The sequence below is a fragment of the Coenobita brevimanus genome, chromosome 2 (assembly GCF_032717465.1).
Source record: "Coenobita brevimanus isolate Jiangsu-jjx chromosome 2, ASM3271746v2, whole genome shotgun sequence".
Classification (NCBI taxonomy): Eukaryota; Metazoa; Arthropoda; class Malacostraca; order Decapoda; family Coenobitidae; genus Coenobita; species Coenobita brevimanus.
Window position 1 is genome coordinate 22,502,957 of NC_136955.1, and position 12,486 is coordinate 22,515,442.

The window sequence follows — 12,486 nt, forward strand, 5'->3', positions numbered from 1 at the left end:
AACAAAAAAAGAAAAAAACTAATTACAAAGGGCCAAAATATGAAGGAAACGATGCATAAGTAAGAAATGACTGAAAAATGGACAAGAGAAGAGCGGGAAATGAGTGTCAAAAAAAGTGCTAAATGAAAATGTGGAGGGCTGGCCAAGGATGAAAAAAGAACTGTAATGACGGAGTATAAATATGGTGAGAGAGAGAGAGAGAGAGAGAGAGAGAGACAGACAGACAGACAGACAGACAGACAGACAGACTGAAAGTGAGTGGAAAGAGAGGGTAACATAGAGTCGAGAAATGAAATAAGAGAGAGAGAGAGAGAGAGAGAGAGAGAGAGAGAGAGATGTAACTGGAGGTATGGGAGGAGGAAGAAGGGAGGGAGAAAAGAGTGGGTATGAATGGAGAAGGGAGAAAAGAGTGGGTATGAATGGAGAAGGGAGAAAGGAGAGTGAAGCAATGAAGAGAGCGATAAAACAGCTGGAGAAAGAAAGAAGGTAAGGTGAAATGAGGAGAGAGGGGGAATAAAAACACCTAAGAAGCTAACTGAAGGAAAAGAGACAGAAAGGGAGAGAAGAGGGGACACAAAGAGAGACTATAAATGTGAAAAAATGTTTAGAGAGAAATAATGAAAGGTGTGTATAGGAGTGAAGATATTCTTGAAGAGGAGGAGGGAATGAGAGGTGGAAAGATGAATGGAGGAAAAGGGGGAGCTGTGAATAGAGATAACAGGAGAGGAAGGGAATCGAGGCGCGGAAAATAATGATGAGAAGAGGACAGATGGAGAGACAAAGGAGGAGGGAAGAGAAGGAGAGTTGGAGAGAGAGATACTGAAGTAAGAGAAGGACAGATGGGGTGACAAAGGCTGAGGGAAGAAGAGACAGATGGAGACACAATGGATGAGGGATGAGAATGTTAAGGAATGACGAAAGGTGATACAAGAGAACATAACTAGAAGATAAAGGGTTGTTGAAAGTCAGGGAGGGAGATTGAAAGGAAAATGAACAGACAGATAGACAGATAGATAGATAGACAGATAAAAAAGATACACAGAGAGATAGACAGATAAAGAAATAAAGGCAAATGCTGGTAGATAAGGTTGGTAGAGAGAATGAAATGAAAGGAATTGATGGACTGATGGATGGATATATGAATAACAGAATAGATGTTTGGAGAGAGAGAGAGAGAGAGAGAGAGAGAGAGAGAGAGACAGACAGACAGACAGACAGACAGAGAGAGAGACAGACAGACAGACAGACAGACAGAGACAGAGGGAGCAATGGATCAGTCTAACGGCACCAGAGATTTGGCTAGTGATGAGAAGCTCAGTCTTAACGCGCTGATTTTTTTTTTTTCCCAGCCACCCACGATAACCCTGTCTTTTGCAGTCCATGATAGAAAAGAACACATGCATCACGGCGACTGGAGTTTTTCTGGGAGCGTTAATTACTCGTATTGAGGTTATTGACTCCAGCGAACCCCAGACAATTTAGTAAGTTAAGAGTGAGTGCTGAAGACTGAGGGTGTCATAATTTTCTCTATAATGGTCGAAGCAATTTTAACATCGTATTCCAGTTAATGGCAGTCATTTTTATTCAGCTAAGAGAGAGGTACTGCGGTCTGATTGCATTATGACAAGTAATGGAAAACAGAAAGACATTATATGAACTGTGGAAACTAAATTAAAAAAAAAAAATGAAAGTAAGTGACCAAAGCACGGCATAACAAAAACGACTGAAATGTATTAGGAGCGGGGAGCCGATACGAAGGCTACGCGCCACCTACTACTACTACTACTACTACTACTACGATATTATTGCCTTCGTGAACGAATGTCATTAACCGTTTCAATCCACTGACGCTTTTTTCGATTTATTCTTGCTATCCTTTCTATACTGAATGAAATGCCAAGTAGAAATGACAAAAAGAAAAGAATGCGTCTTCGAACTCAAGCGGTCAGTCGGAAAAAAACATGGTGCACGTCCTTGTCAGTTTATCTTTGTATTTCGGGAGGACGTAAGGTAGTATGTTAGCAGGCTTAAGAGCTACCCAGGTGCCCGTTTCCTACCTTTTATATTTATGCATGAGACGCATAAGAAAGACGCATAAATACTCCTTCAAATGTCATTTATATCCACGACTCCCTACCACCTTTTCATTACAAGTGTATTACCTGTATCGGCCCCGGAGGGACTAGGTGACGGACACTGTTTTCACTCGGTTTGTCAGTTTGTTTTTTTGTTCGTATGTTTGTCTGTCTGTATGTATGTTGACAACTTTACGCGAAAACTACTGGTGCGATTTTGAGTAAAATTACAGGAATGATGGGCTATGACCTTCCGATCACCGGATTAAGTTTTGGATCTAATTGGGCCCAGGCCCAGGCTGTAGGCCTTAAAAATGTGATAAAAGTGGGGACGGATAAAAATCGTTTCCCCCCCCCCCCGCCATAACTCCTTTCCAATTTGTCATATCAACATGAAACCAAAACCTGGAGGCGCACATTTCATATCTGCATCCTATAACATGCTCATTACATCAAGGGGGCTACCCCCCAGTTAGCGGTAGGGGGGGGGGAATGTAAGATGGGCCGGGCCTAAAATTTCAAATGGAAATAAAATCGTCAATTGTCACCCGATTTATTCCAAATTTGATATATGGCATCTTTGACTAGATATCCTGTTGTGTTTATACGTCAGCACTAAAATGACTGCTGGGGACGGGTCTGTTGTGCCTTGGCACCGTTTGTTGTTTTATTTGTGTTGTGTTTATATTCAATTGCATATTGTGTATTCCAGCTATGTTATTATTAGAAAGATATGAATACTCGACAGTCTTAATGTGCAATATGTGAAAGATATTACTAGGGAAGAGGTACCGGGGTACCTCTAAATTCCACAAGAAAACGGGTGTTTCCCTGCCTCCTGGAATGTTATGAACACTGAATCACGACTTTTACCAAAATCATGACTGTAATGATCACCCTAGCAGTGGACGCTACCCAAAATAATGTTCATGTGCCGCCAAGTAATTTGAAAGTGAGAGCATGGCAACTTATATATACAGGTATATATTGTGGCTTTATGTAGATATGCAACAATTTGGATTTAAACTGAAAAATCTACAGACCTGTACAACTATAAGCTCTCAACTTCTCATATCTCATTTCCCCCAGCTTGGATCGCATTGGGACAGGGTAAAGAAGGTGAAGTGGGCAGCGTAAAAGGTGCATAAAGGGGGCAGCATTTCCGTACATGCTTGCAGATATAAAATCTTCTGATTTAGGTACCACGCTGATGTAACCACTTCAAACCCACGAACTTTTTCTTAACCTCAATAAGTAGTTTGACAGTATTAAGTATAAAATATGAGAATCTTAATGGAAAGGTTTAAGTCTGAATGTCGTGGTTTGGCATTAGAAGAAAATATCACCTAGAAGCAAAATTGAACGATAAAACAGAAGCCCTTGATGTTTTTCCCAATTAATAGTACATTCCATCAATAAATTCAAGACCATTCACCAAAACACACAAATCAACCTTCGAAATGGTGTGTATGTTCTAGTGATAAAATAGAACACCACATAGAATGATAAAGAAAAACAACACAAACAAGCCCACACCAGTAGTGCCATTAGCAAAGCCACGTCAACACGCCCACACCGGCAAAGCCACACCAACAAGCCCACACAATAAAGCCACAATAAACAACAAAGCCATATCAGAGCAACAACACACACACACACACACACACACACACACACACACACACACACACACACACACACACACACACACACACACACACACACACACACACACACACACACATACATACATACACACACACACACACACACACACACACACACACACACACACACACACACACACACACACACACACACACACACACGCCACTCTATTAATTATTCCAGGAACAGGGAACAAAGCCACACAAAGCTGAGATATATCAACGCTCAAACATCAAAGAAAGCCATCACCATGACCACAAAATAGCCAAGCAAAACAAAGCCACACTAAGCCTGGCGGGAAAAAATACTAAACCAGCCATGCAATAAACTTACCTAAACCCAAGCAAACTGAAGACGGAAAGCCAACCCATAATTCATACAAAGAAAAAACACCAGGCACACAAGCCTACACCCAAACCACACCAAGCACACACAACCAAGCAGAAAACACAAACCCACCTGAAGCCACAGTAAACAGAGAAAAACACACACCAAACACTCAAAATACTACCAAAGCCATAAAGCCATGCCAACAGACAAAGCCACATCATAAGCATACTAAACAGACAAAGAAACACCAAGTACATAAAGCCAACCCAAAAAAACAAAGCCACCCCAGACACAGAACCATACCAGACACACACATTCACACCAAACACATATCCACATGAAACACACACGCAAATTTATAAGCAACAAGTTGTGCCTGGCACAACAAACTTCGCCCGACAGCAGTTATTTTATTTTCAACCGTTATCAAGTTATAGCCCTCTGAAAAGCCATGATCTTACTTTTGATCTTTCAACGTCACTCAAAGTCAAAGGTCATGGTGCCAAACGAAAGCCCGTTTAAGATTTCCTATATCTTTATAAAAGTGAATATTTATATCTTCAACCAATATCGAGCTATAGCCTCCCGAATAACGGTGACCTTGCCTTTGACCTTTCAAGGTCACTTAAGGTGAAAGGTCATGTTACCAATTAAAAGCCCATCTGGGACTTCCTATATGTTGATAATAATAAATACTGTATTTATCTGCAGTTTCAAATTATAGCCCCCTGAATATCCGTGACCTTGAGTTTGACCTTTCATGGTCATTCAAGGTCAAAGGTCTTCGTACCAAATGAAAGCCCATATGGGAATTCCCTTATTCAGATAATTGTAAATATCTCTATCTCCAGTCGGTTTCAAGTTATAGCCCTCTGAAAATCCATGACCTTGATTTTGACCTTTCAGGGTCACTGCTACTTCCAAAATTTAATCACTTTCTTCGTGGACCAGCGCCCAAATATCATGAAAGTTTCATGAAATTTTATTTAGCCGTTTTTCCGTAATGTTGCCAACAAAGAAACAAACAAATAAACTCGACCAAAAACAATACCTCACCGGACTCCGTCCGGGCGAGGTAAAAATGCCACTACAAAGCCTTCCCAAACACAATGCAATACTACAATCATGCGAGTAAAGTCACCAGACACAAAGCCACCTCAAACACAAAGCCACCCCAAACACATAAAGCCACCCCAAACACATAAAGCCACCCCAAACACAAAGCCACCCCCAACACACAAAGCCACCCCCAACACACAAAACCACCACAAACACAAAGCCACCCCAAATACACAAAGCCACCCCAAATACACAAAGCCACCCCAAATACACAAAGCCACCTCATATACACAAAGCCACCCCACACACACAAGGCCACACTAAACACACAAGGCCACACTAAACACACAAGGCCACACCAAACACAAAGCCATCCCAAGCACACAAGGTCGTACTAAACACACAAAACCATCCCAAACACACATGGCCACCCCAAACACACAAGACCACATCAAACACACATGGCCACCCCAAACACCTAACTAAACGAGACACATAAAGCCACACCAAACACATAAACCTACAGCAAAGCCACAACAAGCACACAAAGCCACATCAAAGCCACAACAAGCACAAAAAACCTCACCAACGAAACAAATCAACCTCAAACACAGAATCACATCAAACATTTACGAATTACACACAAAACGACAACAAACTTTGATCAAACACACTGGTCCACACAAAACGAACAACCACATCAAAAACACAGAGCCACATCAAACACATCCGCAGCAAAGGCACAAAGCCACACCAAGCATAGACTTTCACAGCAAACACAGTAAGACACAGCAAAAAAAGCCACACCAGCCACACACAACCACACCAATCAAAGCCACATCAAACACACATTAAGGACACGTTCCACTGAGGACATACAAAGCCACACTAAAGCCATAACAGATGCACAAAGCCGCCAAAAAAAACGCCACAAACCCGACAAGCCAGGAGTAAGGCAAGCCAGGCCCCCCTCATGTACTGCAGATCATCAGGACAGTTATGGAGCTCTGTAATGGCGTTGGGTTTTAATAATCTCAACCAGGCGGCCATGATAATTCACTCCACACGGCACCAAACACCAGCTGGTAGCTCCACACACCGTTTGATAATTCCACATAGCTTTCACTCACTCCACATTACACTTTTTCCACACTAAGGTCATATATTTTACCCCCTATTAACTACTAGTATCTTCTTGCTTTTAATAATCACACAAAACCACACAATGATACTTTCGTACACAAAGTTTGATAATTCCACAGTGCTTGTGTCCACTCCACATTATGCTGACTCATTCCACACTAAGTTGTACATATTTACTACCAAATGCCGGAAATTTGACTTTTAATAATCACACACAACCCAACGTTTGGTCACTCATTCTTAAGTATATAACATATGTTAATTCCATATTGCTTAACATACTCCATATTACGCTTACTCATTCCAGACTAAGTTGTATATATTTCAACTCCGAATAGACCCTAATGACTTGTCAATGCTTTTTATAACTCTGACACAAGACAGCACAATGACTAGTCACAACATATAGGATCTTATACTTCGGAAATATCTTGTGTTCATTCTCCTTAGCATCCGATAATTTCATCTAACTTCTGGACACTCCTCAACACAATATTCACTCTACACTACGCTTTATATCTTTTTCATTCTGTCAGAAAACTTTGCAATGTATTCGCTTCACACTGCGCTTGCACCTTCTACATACTATTTGCTTCACGCTTCGCTTTGTATCATCTATATACCACGGAATATCTCAACAGTACATTTACTTCACACTGCACATTACATTCATTCATTGTACACTGCATTCTGTATCTATCTTATTCCATCAGATTATGCTACATTTGCGTAACTTGACATTCCACATAGTACCTGATGATTTCACTCCTATCTTCATTATTTTCTCACTCCATCGAGCCGTTTCAATCTTCTACATACCATCAGACGGATTTTCACTCTAAAATTTCTTGTCGCATTCAGGTTGGGGGAGGAGGTAAACCCATTGTGAGTCCCTAACTGTGAACTGCATCAGTCACTCGCTCAATTACTCACTCAAATACTTTCTTACTTACTCACTCATTTACTCACTCAAATACTGACTTACCCATTCATTAACTCACTTACTTACTCTACTGTATGGATGGAAGGGGTCCAGTCATTATGAGAGTGTGTTGAGGAGGGGGAGTGGGAGGTACTGGTGATGTGTCTGGTGGGCATCTGAGAAAGAGGTATCAATACTGACATCACCAACTCAGAGCTCATTCAGCTCCACGAACAATATCCACAGACTTATAGTTCATTCACCTTATCTTGGTGGAGACTGTCATCCTTTTAGTTCTGTAGTAGAATAAGACAAAAACGTGGCCATGAATCCTTTTCGCTTTAAGTTTTCGTGATTGGCACCATATTTCAGTGTTAATCCTCTCTTATAGCTCAGCATCAAAGAGGAAGAGATAAGAAACTTTACACCCAGTCAAAGTGAACAAGAATATTCATTCTATATACCATCCCCTCACTTTATTCATTCCTGCATCCTGTGGTCAGTATACTCACACAAATGCTTACTTAATATAAAATTTTCCACTCTATCAACACACAGAGAGCCCATCCATTGGCGAGAACCTTTCACACTAATGGCGCGGTCCGTGATCAAAGGCACAGCGTAATTTCTGACACGGCAGGAATGTATTGCGATCTCTGTGTGGCTTTTGGTTGCCGTTTAATACCTTTTAGTGAGGATGATGGGAGTTTTTCTGGGATATAATTCCTACCATCTTCAGACGATTTTACCCAGCTTAGGGTAGAGTCTTCTTGAATGGATGAATTAAATATTAAAAGAAAAAAAATAAACATTCCCATGATGAATTAAAAACCAAATTCAAAAACACAGTTCATGGCTTAACCCATTTTCAATTTCAGGAGGTATTTTCTTATCTATTGCCATCTCAAGACAATTTCCCTCTTTTTATCCATTTCATCTGCTGAAATCCTACATTACATTTCACCTTACCCTATTGACAGAGGGTTTTACAATGATGAAGAGACAGTTATTAGCCTCTCTTTCTCTCTCTCTCTCTCTCTCTCTCTCTCTCTCTCTCTCTCTCTCTCTCTCTCTCTCGTGTGTGTGTGTGTGTGTGTGTGTGTGTGTGTGTGTGTGTGTCTCTGTCTGTCTGTCTGTCTGTCATGTAGGTGTGAGAGTGAACCTAAAATATTGATCGATGTAAATTGAACCCCTCCCTAAACTCCACTCTGGTTCAACTGCTAATGGCGATGTTGTAGTTCATTAAAATTGGCTAATGAACGCTGCAGTGCCATCTAATTACTTTGCAATCTCCTACAACTTTTTACCAAGGAAACACTATTAATCTTCCTTTATCCTTGTTTAATGAGTCATCTTCCATTTTCGTCCTACTGTATTGTTTGTTACTTTGGTTTTACTCTTCTCATTGCCTCTTTCTCCTTGTCTTTCTCACATTCTATCTATCCTATCCTCCCATTCATCTATCCATCCATCCGTCCATTCCTACTGTTATTAAATTAATGACTTATTCAGTGTTAGTTCAGTTTATGTTTGTGTAAATCTGGATAAAAATATTCCCGTATACGAGTAACTGAGCCCAGGTATTCTTTTTCATCCAGTTATCTGTAACCTGTATGTATGGCTCCATCGCACACGACCTCGAAACATATACTGACACAAATGCATAGTAACTGCTAGCAGGTATGTTTAGGATTTGTTCACTGAACGTGCGAGGTGGTGCCACGTGTTAGGGATATCAAGGTGGAGAGGATTACCTGACCCCAGTTGTACACCTGCGGAAACTTTCGCGTTATACACTCCTTCTTTACCACTTCGAAATAGTAAATATGAAACAAGTGGTAGCGAAGCAGTAGCCAACATTCAACTATCTGGTAACTGTGAAAGGATGGGGATGGAAGAGGGAGGGGTAGGAACCATCAGCTCCCCCAGCCTTCCTCCTTCCTTAAACTCTCCCCTCCTGCACAGTGGTACAAGACATCAGAGTGTCTGGCTACTGCTTCACTAGTGGTTGTCTCACGCATAAAGGTCCGAACTGGCAGGCAGGTGTATAAGGCGGAACTTTGCTCGGGTGTACATTGCTACTGGGGATAAGGATAAGTAATTCGATCATGGCACAAAAGAATCTGAGGCAAAGATCAAAGCTAGAGGTCAAACTTTAGAGCTCAACGATAACCCATGACATTCTTACTCGATTTGGCTCAAACTTGGCATTTATAATGAGTGTGGAGATGGCAAGAAGTGATCTGTTATTCGTGCAGATCGCTTAAAGATCAAGGTCAAGAATGAATGTCAAAGTTCGGATGCAGTGGCGTTGTTCTCTTTGAGCACTTTTGAGCAAATTCCAGGTATTTAATTTAGCCTTCTGATATTGGGACGTTCTTAATTTATTCTTGTCAACGTGAGACAAATATAATCAGCTACTAGTAAGACATGAAGGTGTGTCAATACTAGTGCCATTATCCCTCTCATTGTCCGGATAATATACTTCAGGATACCATAGATGATATCATTCAATTGATACTGAGCTATAGGTGCCTGAAACTGATAGGGGAATGTAAGCTTCTCAACAAACGTTCCTAACAATGTAATTACTCCAATTAAAAACTCATTAACCGCTAATCCTTGTGGCCCCTTTCCCTATATAGCAGCTACTTCTCTCTCTCTCTCTCTCTCTCTCTCTCTCTCTCTCTCTCTCTCCGACAGAGCTATTTTTTTTCTTTCGTTGTTGCTATCTGACTGTTGTTTTAGTTGGCTTTAGATTATTTTAACTGAAAGGGTTAGACACAGTCTCTTGGGGACTTGTGTAAACTAAATACAGTTACCTGCTAGGATAAAACACACACACACACACACACACACACACACACACACACACACACACACACACACACACACACACACACACACACACACACACACACACAGCTCATTGCTGACAACGATGATAAATTATTTCACGTGATCCATGCTATATTCAGACAATTTTGTTGACCTTGTGATAATCAGAAGTAGTGAAAAATTATCTAAAGTTTGTGTACGACCTATCCAGCTGGAATTCTCTCTCCTGAGCTGAATGGAGTCGGCAATTGTTAGCAAGATTATAAAGTTAATTGAGTTTTCGGGTTGAAGTACAGTTTATACGTAATCATGGATCAGTCCTGGGAGCAATACCATGTACAGTCTCACCATAAAGTATTCGAACGCTGTAAGCACTAAGCGTTTTGAAACTTATGATAGAAAAATCTGAAAACTGCTCTCCTGGTGTGTGTCTCTGTCAGTAATAGTTACAGCATCATACACCGGTGCACCATACATCAGAGCAATGGCTTCAGAGTGAGTCATTCCAAAATCAGACATGCAAACCATTCTTAGACGACACACTAATTCCTATTCATTTTCGTACCCATCGTGCCCAGGTGTTCGGGTACTTTTTGGTGAGACTGTACAGTAAAGCTCTTCTCCAATTTATCCCATTCAATATTATGACGTATTCTATCATTTCACCAGCGCGGGGTATCGCCAGTGTACTGTTTTCGGTCCTGCGTGTGTGTGTGTGTGTGTGTGTGTGTGTGTGTGTGTGTGTGTGTGTGTGTGTGTGTGTGTGTGTGCGCGTGCGTGAGTGCTTATTTGTTCTTGTGTGAACAGTACAACCCAAACATTTGTATTCAGAATTGGATCGGACTTGGGGAAAAAAGGTTAAGGACTAGGCAAGATTGAAGGAGTTTTATTCTTAGAACAAAAAGTCAAGGGTCAAGGCTACAAGGCAAGGTCAATTTAGTTTTAATCTGATTTGACCAAATTTGATGCAAGTGTTGAAGATCAGGCAAGGTTGAAGGGATTCCATGCTCAGAACAAGAGGTCAAAGGTCAAAGCCACAGAGCAAGGTCAGCTCACACATCTTTGATATAATTCCGATAAAACACAGTAGAAAATTGAAAGCTGGGCAAGGATACCGTGATTAAGTTTTGAGAACAATCTATCTTAAATGAAGGTCGTAGGGCAAGTCAAATGTTAGCTCCCTTTGATCATTTGCAGGGAACGATGTTGCACCTTGTCAGAGCTCCTTCCCGTTTTTGTTCTTGTTATCTCCAGACGATTAAGATAGGTTACATACCAGCTTTCATTTATTCCTTTGTCCAAAGGTGAGTAAACCGTCTGGTGGTGAGAAGAATAAGATTTTTTAAAACCCCACTCAGAAAAGGATTAAATCGTTCTTACAGTACCTAACACCTAGTCCATATCAACTTATCTCTGTGTCTGGCACGTTAGGTTATAGCATATATTACTACTGCGGTCTTTACTGATATGTAAAAACTAAAGTAGTGTGTAGTAGTATCGTGCAGAAGACAAATCAAACTGTTAAGGAAGAGGTGTTAGTAAATGTCCTCAGCCGACGAAAACAAAGCCTAAGAGATCACAAAATGGAAAGCAGATCACAGGCAGCCTGATATTAATATTCATAATGGCTCTGCATACAAAGATGGTTTCGCTTGGAGATTCTCTCTTAGGCCGCACCCACATCATATCCTTCATGGCATTGGCGGCTGTGGGCGGGAGTTCAGGATCACTTTGACCCCCCAAAAGTCTCCCCTGCACCTGCCCGTATCCACTGGGGTCACTTGTATGAACTACAGTGACACCAAACTCCCCACTGCACCCTTCCGCACCGGCAAGCTTTTGGTATGGACTCCTCCTTAGCATTACAAGATTTTACTGTCATAAATTAAAAACCTTTGTATCTCTATCATGGTCGAAACAACTTTATAATATTTCATTCCAGCTAACGTCAGACGATTATATTAAATTGAGAATGAGACCTGAGAGATAAGAGTGTTAGATGACATTTCGTCTATAATTTGCTAAACCACTCACTAACCTCTGTCTACAGTAATTCTATAACCTCCTGAATACCATGACAGCTGTACATAAAGCGTCATCAAATGGAAAGCGATAATAGGTGTCATACTCGAAAATTATATGCGATTGGGGGACATAAGAGATGCATATAAGGGTGACAGGGTATTAATGGTTTTGGGAGAGACAGGGGTTACATGTGAGAGAAGGTACATACAGACGTGACAGGTATATATGGTAAAGAGGAGAGAGAGAGAGAGAGAGAGAGAGAGAGAGAGACAGACAGACAGACAGACAGACAGACAGAAGGGGAAAGAAAGAGGGGAAGAAAGAGGAAGAGAGAGGGTGAGTGAGAAGAGAAGTGACAGAGTATAAACAAGTATGGGGAGACAGAAGATAAGCATGGGGGTGAAGGGATATATAGAATCATGTGGG

General features: G+C 41.1%; 1 protein-coding gene across 1 annotated transcript in view; it reads right to left on the reverse strand.

Annotated features, from left to right (window-relative positions):
• Window positions 1-11,898, reverse strand: part of LOC145391835 (zwei Ig domain protein zig-8-like) — a 161,156-nt gene extending 149,258 nt beyond the window's left edge. The window contains exon 1 of the mRNA XM_080266326.1: window positions 11,717-11,898. Within this exon, the coding sequence (XP_080122452.1) occupies window positions 11,717-11,898 (182 nt within the window). The remainder of the gene's footprint in view (window positions 1-11,716) is intronic.
• Window positions 11,899-12,486: the final 588 nt, after the last annotated feature.